The sequence below is a fragment of the Alosa alosa genome, chromosome 1 (assembly GCF_017589495.1).
Source record: "Alosa alosa isolate M-15738 ecotype Scorff River chromosome 1, AALO_Geno_1.1, whole genome shotgun sequence".
In the NCBI taxonomy this organism is placed as follows: domain Eukaryota; kingdom Metazoa; phylum Chordata; class Actinopteri; order Clupeiformes; family Clupeidae; genus Alosa; species Alosa alosa.
The window spans coordinates 42,059,818-42,073,280 of NC_063189.1; the positions used below are offsets into that span (position 1 = coordinate 42,059,818).

Genomic DNA, 13,463 nt, shown 5'->3' on the forward strand with positions numbered 1-13,463 from the left:
AGTCAAAGCCATGTCGGATTTTACAAATCCCAGCTGGCCCTGAGCCTCCGATGGTGGGGGACAAGGGAGCAATGAAACACCATGATTGAACACAAAAACACAGTGAAGACTAGGACCCATAGTAAATGAGGCCATGGGAGGAAAGTGAAGAAGAAGAAGAAGAAGAAGAAGAAGAAGAAGAAGAAGAAGAAGAAGAAGAAGAAGAAGAAGAAGGGAAGAAGAAAAGTGAAGAAGAAGAAGAAGAAGAAGAAGAAGAAGAAGAAGAAGAAGAAGAAGAAGAAGAATAGGAATAGGAAGGGTGAAAGAATGAGGTCTGGGCAGAGAATGCAGGACTTGTGCACTGACCTAAATGAAGCCGTCCCTGGGCTAGACATGGCACAGTTTAAATTATTCAGGCATATACAGTGCAGCAGATGCTTCAAGAACAAAACAAAGAGGAAGTGCGTCTCTCAGATGAGTGCCAGGCCAGCCATCCAGCACTTGGCCTCAGTCCACACTGTTTCCTCAACCATTGTTTAATCACGGAGGACTCACTGAGCATTAAGCTATTTTACCCATCATTCAACAACAACAATCAAATAAAACAACAACAACAACAACAACAACATCAACAACAAAAGTCAAATAAAAATAAAAATACAAAATGATAAAAAAGTCTAAACATCTGTCAAAGCAAGAACCCTGCACAACAGCCATCTGTCTATTATGCCCTTAAATTGGTCTACTTACACAAACTGGTCTAATTTCAAAATTACATTATCTCTTGCTATTTATTCCATTTGAGAAGTTTCTACTATAAGTCCCTTTGAGTGTGTATGTCAACAAATTAATTAATTCAATTTTAAGAGAGGCAAGGTAAAAAGGCAACTTGCCTCATATTCTCATAAACAAACATTAGGCAGTGTTTCCCCCTTCTATGATAGAGATGACCATCCCACATTTTGGTAAGGTTTACAGCAAAGGGGGCTGCATCCACACAACAGCACCATAGTCTAGGACTGACATTATAGTTGATTGAACAATGGCCACTCTGTTATCAGAGAGAAGACGTTATCCTGTATAGTTCACCCAATTTTTTTTTTTTCTTTTTTTACTCAAGCACACATTTTAAATTAGTTTAAAGTTTGCCATCTTGCCAAATATCCAGATATTTGTAATAAATAACTTCAATTTGTGCTCCATTCAGGGAACAAATACAATAGGCACACTTTCTTGATTTAGTCTTTGATCATTTAGAACCAATTTTATATTTCTGCACAGTCAACTGCACACTGAGAAGGTCACAGTGCTTGATCTATGGATGGCAAATAAGCATAAACAATTGTTTCATCTACAAAAAAAAAATAATTCTATTGAAGCACAGACAACATGTACAATGTAACAATAATGAGCCTAAAATCAAGCCTGGTGGAACACCATATTTTAGTCTTAATGCCTCTGAGGCTAATCCTGTCACATCTACATGCTTTGTTCTATCAGAGAGGTAGTCTTGAAAATGACTGAACGATAACTTCATCAAAATCCGAAGGCCAGTTTTCCAAGAAGTAGAAGTATAATTGACAGTGTCAAAAGACAGATCAATAAACAGAGCTGCACAATGTTCCTCACTATCATCATCAGCAGCTATATCATTTACAACCGTAGCTGCTGTAAGGGTGCTATGGCCAGCTCTGAACCCAGATTGATAAGGACTTAAAGGTCATATCAGTGATGGCGGGTTAATGTCACTTCTGTTGACGTTCAAACAAAACATAGAGCTAGCTCGCTACTCCCTCCCCCTCCCTCCTGTGCATTTAAAACTCTCCTGAACGCGCATATCATAGGTTATTCGTTGGAACACTTTATTTTGCCTTTCAGTGGTTGGCAACACTTGTTGTTAGCAATTGTTTTTGTGTGCAGATCTCAGAGCCTAGGCTGTCTACAGAGACACGTTTTTTTGACGGCCTGCTTATGGGGCGGGCAGCTAGCGGATCGTTAGGGAAAGATTAGATGAACGTGATCATTTATGTTTGGGCCTTTTTTGGGCCTGCAATCGCTGATACATAGCCTGGGTGCCAGCCGAACTTAGTCCCCACAACATTTAAGGTCGGGAAATTCGGTCTGGCATTGCTCCACTGTGAAGCAACTATGCTCGCCCAGAGCTTGGCGGACCAATCAAATCGGGCTTTACGATGATGGACAGGTGAGCAACAGTGCCTCGTCTATCGTGTCATCCGAGCACGCTTAGGCGCAACGCTGTGGCTAGAAAGAGAAAGATGGCTTCTAAGACCCCATATGGAAAATGCATATTATTTCAATGAGGTTTTATCACTGAAAATGATTATTTCTGAAAACTTTGGCCAAAGTTGAGATGTGGGAAAACTCATGGTTTCACTTTCATCAAGGGAAAACAGCGTGTTGAATTTGTGACATGTTGTTCCCTCGTTCATTTGAAATCTCTGATTGACCACCTGTTCGAGGGATTTGCTACAGCCTTTCCCAGCTGTTAGTAACATGTTTGTAGCATATCAGTGTTCAAAGGAATTGTTTTTAAAAACGGAGGGGATATAGGCTATCAGTTTTTTCCTAATAGCCTACCCTACTAGGCCTACATATCTCTTAGATTTAGCTAATGAGTGTTGTAGGAGATATTGACGGCACAATAACTTTTACAAAAGACCAGAAAACAATGTTAAGGCATTTTGTGGAGAAGAAGGACGGTAATTATGCCCCATAATTACGTCCCAATGGAGCAGTATCAGACTCATATTCTGACTAGAGGAGTCACTAGGGCTGATTTCCAAACTTTTTGAATAGAATCAGAAAATAGTGTTAAATAGGGTTGCAAAAATGCAAGTGAAATGTTTAGCCATCTCAGGGGCAACAATCTAACGGATCTGCACCCAGTGAACTTTAAATACACTTGGAATTGCACAATGCCTAGAGAACTTCAGATTGCTTTACTGGTCTGAGAAGGAAGAGTTATTACTTGAATATGAAATCCTGTCTTCCTCAGAAATAGTGACACTGAAGTGGCCTTGAGTCTCTACTGTCTAATCTAATAATACATGCCATTGAGTCGATCACATAGCATTATTAAAAGCATTTGCAAACAGAAGTTTGCTGACTTGCTTTGTCTTTTCGTTCATCTTGGCACAAAAGAGAATGAAAAAAGAGCCTAGCTTCTTCAGGCGCTCTACTCGATGTTGGGTAATGTCACTTCTGTTGACGTTCAAGAGCGCTAGCTCGCTACTCCCTCCCAGTCTGGGCTGTCCACACAGACCACGTTTTTTACAGTGTATCGCTTAGAGCACCTTAATTAAAGCTGCTGATCTTTTTGACCTAGTTAGTGAGTGAGGGTCAACTGCACTGCGTTCTCGATCTGGCTGGGTAAATTAGACTGGGATCTTGTGAACTACACACACGATCAAACTGAAAATCACACCTTAAACCTACCATAAAATGCAACACATTAGAAGAATTTTATTCAATACACGGTAACAAAAGGTCAGTCTTAACTGTTGCAGTCATACATACACAAGTCTTTTTGCCCTGCTGGCTATGTGTGTGTGTGTGTGTGTGTGTGTGTGTGTGTGTGTGTGTGTGTGTGTCGGCTGTAGTCTGTTTGCTGTGTGTCTCCATTTGCACAAACAAACAAACACACACAAAATCTGCTCCTAATTTTAACATGGGGGATTTTTCATTTGGATTTGCAGAGGGGCTCCGGGTGGAGGGAGTGACTGATAGCTGAGCAGAGACAGTGATGCGGTGTGGGCACTGCGATGTGTGGGATTTGTGGTTGCGTGGCACTCACCTGCTTCCAGTTGTCATAAACGAGGATGGTGCTGTCCTCGTCATCCAGTGTCACCCGCCGCTGATAGCCCTCGCCTGTAAGACAAGGCAGAACCGTCAGTCAGAGGGGGGCTCCATCAAAACAATCTCTCTCTCTCACACTCACACACACATACACTTATATTGTCTATCAATCTCTCTCTATGTGTCACACAGACAAACTCACATAGACACAAAAAACACACACACAAAAACACACACACACCACACACACACACACACACACATGTATTCTCTATCAATCTCTCACTATATCTCTGTCACACATACAAACTCATACTCACATAGACACAAAAACACACACACACACACACTCATATTCTCTCCCTCCCTCTCTCTCTCACACACACACCCACATGTCTCACGATGTGAACACACTCTGCCGCACATTCACATTCAGCAGCATAACATTCAGCAGCCTAATCAGGGATCTGTTTACCAGCCTCAGGGAGAGACAGTTAACAAACAAACAAACAAACAAAAAAAAAAAAACAAGATGAAAACAGGCTTGAAGGTCAGCACAAAAAAACAAAAACAAACATCAATGTAAACATGAACTTGTAGGGTTTATTTGTCTGCTTGTTTGTTTTTTTGTTTGTTTACCGCTTGAGCTCTCGGAGTCCAGGGACAGGGAGCGGTCAGACTGGCCAGCCAACAGCAGCGCCAGAGAGGACTTGCCCACGCCGGTCTGGCCCAGGAGCACGATGCGAAGGGGCCCGTGGTAGCGGTCCTGGGGGGCCTGCCCCAAGGCCTCCCTGGGCCCCGCTGACGGGTGGTGCGGCGGGCTCGTCAAACCCCGGTGCCCAATCATAGTCCTCCGAGACGGCCTCCTCCCGTCTCAGCTGGTGCTTGATTGGCAGAGGGGTGCTGCCTCGACGCAGAGGGGGCGCGGCGGAGAGCAACAAGCCATAACCCTGGGCAGGGAAAAGCAGGAAATGGAGATTAATTCACCATCCACCGGGCAATGGCCGTAGGGGGGCCATGGCAAGAGCAAGGGACTGGGATGCTGTATCTACAGAAGGATAACTGGGAGCCACAAGCTGTCAATGAAAACTCGATTAGGAATGACTGCGCTGTGGCGCACTTCATGCATGAATGTCTGACTAGTCTGTATTAATACTGCATTAGTATGAGGGCTGCAGGCAGGTTACAGCATAGTACATGCTCCCACTTATGGGATTTCTGCAGGATTGTACATTAAATAAAAAATGGGTCAAAAAGCGGCCAGCCGTCCACAAAGCAATCTGACAGAAATAAACTTCCTGATGCGCTCTCTCTCTCTCTCACTCACTCACACACACACGCACACACACACACACACACACACACACACACACACACACACACACACAAAGAAACATGTCCCAAAATACACACAAACATGACAACAAGATCAGTATTGTATTGGGCTGCCCAAGGCTCCTGTCCAGTTAAAGCATCTTAACGCTGATTTCAACAAGGCAACAATAGGAGGATTTCTTATTCTCTCTTTCTCTCTCCCGTATGTTTACAGGAGCTGGGTGTGCGGATAGCTGCCATTAATATTAATACGCAATTAATTCTGAGCCTGCCCTGTAGGAGACAGCAGGTGAGTGTGTGACTACATCAGGCTGATATACTGTAGCCTACCTCAGAACAGGGACGTCAGCGTGGCGCTCAGACGCAGACCCCCAATTACACTAATTGAAAGAAGCTGATTAATTAATCATGGCTATTGTCAATAAGATGCTGGGGAGGGGGAGAGGGGCGCAGTAGGAGAGAAACATTTTCGGTGACATATTATGTTATCTATAATATCGCTAATAGCGATAGCCTTCACTAGTTTAATTGTGGTCCGAAATATTAATTTATTTTATCCCACCATGTTCGAAAAAAAAGATTGAGTTATACAGTCTATAGGCTAGCAATTCTAAGAGTGAACAAATAACGACAATTACAGCTTACTTTTGTGAAATGGGCAGTTGCATTCCGCACAACAGCACAAGGCTACAGATGTGTTTTGTCTACAGGGGAGGAGAGAGGCACGTAAGGTAGATCAAGGGAGAATACATGTATACACAAAGTGATAGTAATCCTACAACGCCTCCAGTCGGCTCTTCGGTATGCTCTCCGTTAGAGAGGAGGGTGTGTACACCGGCTCGAGAAGGCTGAATAAAGGCAAGCGATGCTGGACTAGGCTACATGCGGATATAGGTCGCTGGAGACTGGGGAACCTGGAAAGCGTGAAAATGGGAAACAGGTAAAAAAATCCATGCGACTTACCTGATCTGACATCGTTCTCAATTTTTCATCTATTCTCACAGAGAAAGTCCTTGACAGTGGTGGGCACGATCCATGTCATGTCACATTGGGGCTAAACGTTCGCCGATGCAACCTTCCACCAGTGTGGGCATTTACGACAGTAAATGCTTTAGCCTACTGTTTCAGATTATAAAACACATGCTTATTTAGCCGCGAGACGCTTAAAAACGCTGTGTTCAGCCACAACGCTGCTCTGTCTGCTACGCTACACCTGGGACTCCCGTCCAGTTAGGAGAGTGAATACTGTGTGCGAGAAGAGCGCTTAGCCCGCCTCCCGTCCCCTCAGACCCTCCTCCGCCAAAGAGAAATACCTGAACCTCTCTCTCTCTCTGTCTCTCTCTCTGGCTATACCCTAAGCATTGAGAGAGTGCTCAGCCTATTTGTTTACATCTGCTTCGTGACTCATGTTCGTAAGATAGAGACACACAACCCACTAGTATGCTACTGTATGATCGCATTCTCTCATTAGACAACCACGCATTATAGTCTGCAACAGAACCCTGAAGCCAGAGTCAAACTGGGGGCATCTGGGAATTACGCTGAATGACAAAAGACACTTGAAGTTGTATTAGTTATGCTACTCATTCCCCAGCAATTTAGGACCTGTTGTTGATCTTACTCTCCAAAATAAAATTAAAAGTTCACCATCAGCCTAGTCATTTCGGCGTTACATTGATATCTGGTGCTTAGCAGGTGATTCTTGGGGGAAATGTGGTCTGGATTTAGCCTAGAAATCTAGACATTTGCTGCCAGGGCTAGTCTAGCAACTCTCCGTTGGCTTGTGAGCTCGAAAAATTAAACTTCTATCAGTCCAATCAAATCGTGTATAGAGTTGTTAGGCGGGCTTAACATAATGATTGATGGCAGAGTTGCAACGGTCTGGCTTGAAATCCCTGCTACTTGAAAACAAATAAGACAATGTTGACGAACAGTGTGACACGAGTTAAGCTTTTATTAAGTTGGCAAAAATTTGAACTAGCCAACTAGCTCCACTGGTGGGAAACCATGGGACTCATAGCACTGTCCTATTGCGTGCAGAGGAAATTTGAAAGACAACCGATTATCCCGCCCCTCGGACTGAGCACTGCGAACGGTGAGTGCCCAGACCCCAGGCTAGTCTGGATTAGTTCCGAATGATGATGTAGGCCTGCATCTTTTTAGACTTAAAAACTTGAGAAGATATAGTGAAAATGGTAACTGTGAAATTTATTTTCAGGTTCTGGCGATGTTAGAGAAAAGTAGCCTACTTCAGCCAATTCAGTCTGTCAGCCTTGTACTTAGTCTTTTTAGGCTACCAACACTTGAATATACAAACTAGGTAAATGTAGATTTACCACAATCACTAAGTACCTGAAATACATGTAGTCATTAACTGCAGATTTATGATGTTATATGAAATCTCCATATTAAGACCTGCTCTTTTGGTCCCTCTAAAAATTTTACATTCTAAATTCTAAATTCTACATAGGGCTATTTTATGTACAGTCCAAGACATTGTAGGTCAAATATTAAAATATAGTTAAAATATAGGAGGTCATAAACAAGATGGAAAGGTTCTTTCTCTCTCTTTCTCCCTGATTCCAGAGAGACAGTAGTGAGAGATGTGTTATGAGTCCTGGCACTTCTATGATCGAGCCCGCCTACTGCCACCTGCTGACAAACGCGGCAAAGCACACATGGCTGGCATGAGGACCAAGCGGTCTTGCTCACACATGGCACCAGAGCTGAGCAATCACACTATGCCATAAGCTCACAGTGACATGAACTCACTAATCCTGAGGATAATTATATAGCACCCAGGGGGTTGAGGGGAGGTGCTGGTGGGGTTGAGTGGTGGGGTTGTGTTGGTGAGACATGAGCACGTTCAGCGCAATTGGAGTTGTATGATTGTTGCCGGAGCCACTGTAATTCATCAAACACAAACACTGCAATTATCGCGACACAGGAGGAGCAGCTAAGTCCTGATTAAGGTCAGGCCTCCTCCACGGGTCAGTGTAGAAGTGAAGTGGTGACTGACACATCAGAGGGACTCCTCCCACAGCGTAACCACAATGAATGGCCCACTGGCGTCCACATACTGTATAAAAGCCTCCTGCCTTTCTCTTGGATGACCAGAATGTTACACATTTGTGTGTGTGTGTGTGGTGGTGGTGCTGGTGACCTAATTAGACCGTTGTTATCGTGGGGATTCAGAGAGATAATGTGATGATAATGTGTCCTAATGAAGTCAATTTCATGTCCTATTAAGTTATGAATAAATAATCAGCAGGGATGAGTGCTGAAACATCAAGTTTATTTTATCCCTTTACATCAACAGAAGGCTTTGCTGTAATAATAATATAAATAATAAAAGATTTTTTAAGCATTTCCTTTATTATTAATGACTAGAGCAGCATTGCTGTTTTTACGGTTTACTGCATTTCACAATCAAGCAATTGACCTCGTCCTCACTACAGTAATGAACTGTTATGCAATCATGCAGTGTAACTTTCACTACAAAAGCAGACAAATAAAATATTTGGTGCATAAGTAGAAATAGAAAAAAAACAGCACAGTAAGCATCCTAACCCTAATCCATAAATACATTTTTTTGGGGGGGTGGGGGGGCGGCAGTGGGTTTGGGTGGAATGATGCAGCTCAGAGCCGCCAGGCAGTTGCCAAAACCTCCTCTTCCACCAGCTGTGACCCTATGGCAGGCATGATAGTGCGTGGAGGGAGCCATGTCATAACAGGCAGAGTTCATCCATTCCAGCTGAGGAGACTGGGGTGCGCTGTCACACAGTCACACTCATTCTGCTCGACACACCACCATGAACTTTAAAGCGCTAAACAAATAAATATCTCAGCTGTAGCCCGGAGCAATATTCCAGTCCCAAATTGAGTGGGGGTTTGTATGAAGTGTGAGTGTGTGTGTGTGTGTGTGTGTGTGTGTGTGTATGTGTGTTGGGGGTTGTTATAGTGTGTGTGTGCATGTTTGCGTAAAAGGGGGAATAAAAGATAGACAGATAAAGAGGATGAGTGTATGTGTCAGAGAGAGAGAGGAAAAGCAGAGAGAGAGAATGTGTGTGTAAGTGTGTGAGAGAAGCAGAAGGCGAGAGAGAAAGAGACGGGGAGTGTGATGGAAAGAGTCACTGGGCAGCTGGCTTGCTGGAGCACTGTAAATTAAATGCCCTGTCATAAAAACATGAGTACACAGTTTTACATTCCTGATTCGTTTACCAGTGTTACTAAGCAACTCATATTTCTTCACTCAGAGATGGACTCAGGGGGCTCCTGTTACACACCTGCTTTTAAGATACTACTCAAATTGTTTGGATTGGTGACTGATTTCTTACTTTGTGTTGTGTATGTGTTGTTTGTGTTAGTTTGCTGGGGACTGTACTACAAAGCGGGGTTACTGGCTTATCTGGGTAACTTCGAGAGTAACTTGATCACGCGTACTACGAAAGGTGGATATGTTTTAACCGAGGTATGCTGCCATGGCAATTACGCTGACATTACGCAGGCAATTACGCATGACAAGTACGCTGCATCTCAAACCTGCTCCGAGCAGGTTATGTTCTTGGTTAACCCGAGGTTTCCGTTAAACACACCCTTTATAAGTAGCCTACCACCCCTCCACTAACAATTCGAGAATATCGTCCGGATATCGTCCGGCGTACCTGGATGTTCCATACGACATTGGAGCGCAAATCGTGAGGGGCTCTCTTCGCAGGGCGAGGGGTTTTAGAGACCGCCATATATAGACTGTATATATAGCGAATGGCTATATATATACTGTATGTCCGAAAATAAATCGGACATAGGCCTAGCCTACAGTATGCTGAACATCTGAGCAAGAATAGCCTGAAATAAATCGGACATAGCCTACAGTAGGCCTAATATAGCCTATTAAAATCACCATTTTATCAAACTTGTTTAATTTAATGTCATATTACTGTACCCTGCACATAAAGGCTACACATTTCCACAGCACCAGAATCCGACCGAATGCCTCCCTCAACCCCTTCCATAATCGGCCTTCCACTATTATTTGCAATGGCCAACTCCTCTGCTACTGTAAAACACTCTGGTGCCTTACAGTAGTGTTCAAAGACACCCTTTTCTTGTTAGCTGTAAAACAGAGGCCAAGTGAAGGCTATAAGCATACTAGGCCGACATGTTTTCATAATTAAGAAATATTAATGCAAACTATAACTATATAAACCTACTATTCTGAATAATGTGTTTGTGTTTCATTTTCACCTGCTGCCATGTGCGTTTGGCAATGGTGTTGCATCTGAAATGTTCACAGAATTAGGCATACACTAAATCAGTCAATGGGGGCTACTTAAACATTCAATTATCCTATTACTGTAATCTATATGCCCACTTCTAAATTGTGTTGCATCTGTAGGCATTTCTATGAACTCAAAATAGGCAATTTAATTATTTCAACTCATTTCAGACATTCCGCAAGCTATTACAGGGTATTCCAGAAAGGTATGTGTTGGTTTAACAAACATAGGTGTTTGTGTGTGTGTTGTTTGTGAGATGCATAAAAAGGTTTAACAAACACTGAGGTTGTCTGAACCTGTGGCGACTAAACCCGAGCTGTCGGTTCCAAAACACCGGTTACCAGTTAGTTCAATCAACCCTGTGTTAGATAACCTAGAGTTGTGCGCGTTCACGGCGAACTTATAAAGGCATCATCTATTGAGAGTCGAAACCATGAGTGAAACCGGCGAAACGAAGAGCACAGTATTTTTCAGAGGCGGAGTAGTGAGGCTTACAAGGAGGAGAGAACTGTAATAACAAAAAAAGAGCAATACTTAAGCGTCTGCGTCCGAGACCTTGCTTGGCAGAGAATAGCCTAACTGACCACTGAAATGCGTAGGCCTACGTTTAGGATAGCCTATTTAATGTAAAAGGCACAATTAAATAATTCAGTGGACATCACGTAGGCTATTGTATTGACTGCTTTAAATGATGCTTTCATTAAACTAGCCTACCTTGTCACAGATTGAGTGGGCCATAGAATTCTTTGAGAATCCCAAATGTAATTTTCTATTTTAACGCGGGTTCTGCAGCTGTGGGCCAAGTTAAACTTTTGCGCCTCCATCATCGGAAGGGTGAAGAATGTCGGAAGGCATGGGTAGCCTATTGGACACATTTCGGTGCACATTTGGAAAATTTAATAAGTGATGCTGACCTGCCAGTTGGTGAAATTACACTCTAATGATCCTCGTGGGTTTGTGTCCAGGAAAACGAATGAAGTTGCGCAGGAACTGCTTTAGCGCAAGGCAAACTTTACGCACCGACCGACAGCTTGCCGATATGCTCTGCGTCTGCAATACTAAATTCCCAGTCGGAGAGCGATCATCGATGCACATCATTTCAAGTATTTGGAGAGAGGAAAAAAGTGTAGCCTATTGAAAAACTATTTTATCCCAAATGCCATCGGCATTCTTAACCAAACTAGTGACAACACGCATACCTGGCTGAGCTGTTGTGTAGGCCTAGTCTATATTTAAACTTATTTATTCATTTTCTATATGTTTTCCCTTTTTTGTAGCCTACTGCACTGTAATTATATCTTCAGTGTGTCTGAGATGTTTTTGTCCATCCGATGTCTGGTGAGCCAAAGGCAAATGTCCTATGGTGTTGGCTAGCTAAGATTTATTTTATTTTATTCTAATCCATGCGTAGCCTAATGTAGGGATGGAGTCGGGAATGCTTTTCAAGTAGCCTAGCCCAATTTAGGATTCAGCGGAAAAACTATAGCGCTCTTGAAAAACTCGTTTGGAAAAGAAAGGATGGGCTATCATGTGATGTCGTGGTCTTATCGCCCTCTCACGGCTAATTCCACGGATAAATATTACATGATTTTGTGCTTCTTTGTCAATCGGACCTTCTTCAAAATGAAACGTCATTGTGTGACAAGTGTAAAAATAGCGGCCTGGTTGAACATGCACTGAAATAACCGAACATAATTGAACATAACCTGAACAAAACCTACCCCTACCAGGTTAAGTTCAGAGCCTTACCATAGTTACTTACATTGCCTGATCATTTTTGATCTGGGTTAACATACCCAGTTAAGCCAGTAAACCTGCTTTCTGGAATACCCTCTGTTAGTTTGCAGGGGTGCGTAGGTATTTGTGTATGTGTGTGTGTGTGTGTGTGTGTGTTTATCAGTTAGTGACATTTGTGTGTGTGTTTGGAAATGTAAATATGTGTGTTTATTGTGTGTATCAATGTGTGTGTGTGTGTGTGTGTGTATGTGTGTGTGTGTGTATTTATTTGTATTTCTGTGTTACTGTGCTACTCTTTGGCAAGCCCACACACACATCACTGTGTCAGCCTAGCGGGCAGAGTGTGTGTGACCATATAGGAGACCGGTGGCGGGTTCGGGGGCAGCTGTGGTGGCGAGCCAGGGGCCACGCGACGGCACAGGGTCGTGACCTTCCAGCGCTCGGGCACGGTGGGCAGCAGGGCTCGCAGTTGGCGCAGGGCAGGCCGCGACAGCAGGAAGTAGAGCGGCGGGTTCCAGCAGGGCGCCAGGCAGATGAGCAGGATGGCGCTGAGCGACGCCACCTCCCAGAGCAGCGACACCTCCGCACTCGGGCTCAGTGGCACCGCCGTCATCGTCATCAGCATCGCCGACTTCTCCGTGGTGGTGACCATGCTACCCGGCGAAGCGTTCATCTGCGGCGGCGGTAGCGGCTTGCTGGTGACCACCGGCCAGGCCAGAGAGCTGCCCAGCGGCGAGGCCACGTTGACGAACTCCAGCACGTAGTAGGGCAGCCAGCTGATGGCGAACACCAGCGTGGAGCCCAGCAGCAGCGCCGTGGCCTTCTTGTTGCGGCGGTCGGCGGCCAGCGTGCCACGGCAGCGCTGCAGGTGCATGATGATCAGGCCGCAGTTGACCGCGATGCACAGCAGCGGTGCCACGTAGTAGACCAGGAACGCCGGCACCAGGAAGCCCAGCCACTGGTTGCGGCCCACCGACCACGTGCAGCCGCCGTCGAAGCGGATGTACGTCACCTTGGGCAGCGCCATGGTGACCGCCACCAGCCAGATGACGGCCACTGTGCCGGCCCTGGAGAAGCGAGAATGGAGAGATGAGGGAGGTGAAAAGGAAACAGTTTTATTATTTTATCAGTCATGCCATATTCATGGATGTATTAATTAATTATGTGTCAGGTTGTCTTGGGCTTGTCTGAGTCTCATGCATGAGGCCATTTAAATCCATATCAATCACTGCACATTCAGAATGAAACGGTTGTTACAGAATTTTCATTCATTCATTCTAGTAGTTATTAGATTTGTATCAGTGATTATTATCTAGT

At 44.3% G+C, this 13,463-nt stretch overlaps 1 protein-coding gene across 1 annotated transcript in view; it reads right to left on the reverse strand.

The window, feature by feature from the left end:
* rem2 (RAS (RAD and GEM)-like GTP binding 2) overlaps positions 1-6,546 on the reverse strand; it is a 16,279-nt gene extending 9,733 nt beyond the window's left edge. The window contains 4 exon segments of the mRNA XM_048254913.1: positions 3,794-3,867; positions 4,435-4,586; positions 4,588-4,745; positions 6,094-6,546. Coding sequence (XP_048110870.1) covers positions 3,794-3,867; positions 4,435-4,586; positions 4,588-4,745; positions 6,094-6,105 — 396 coding nt within the window. The 5' untranslated portion in view covers positions 6,106-6,546.
* Positions 6,547-13,463: the final 6,917 nt, after the last annotated feature.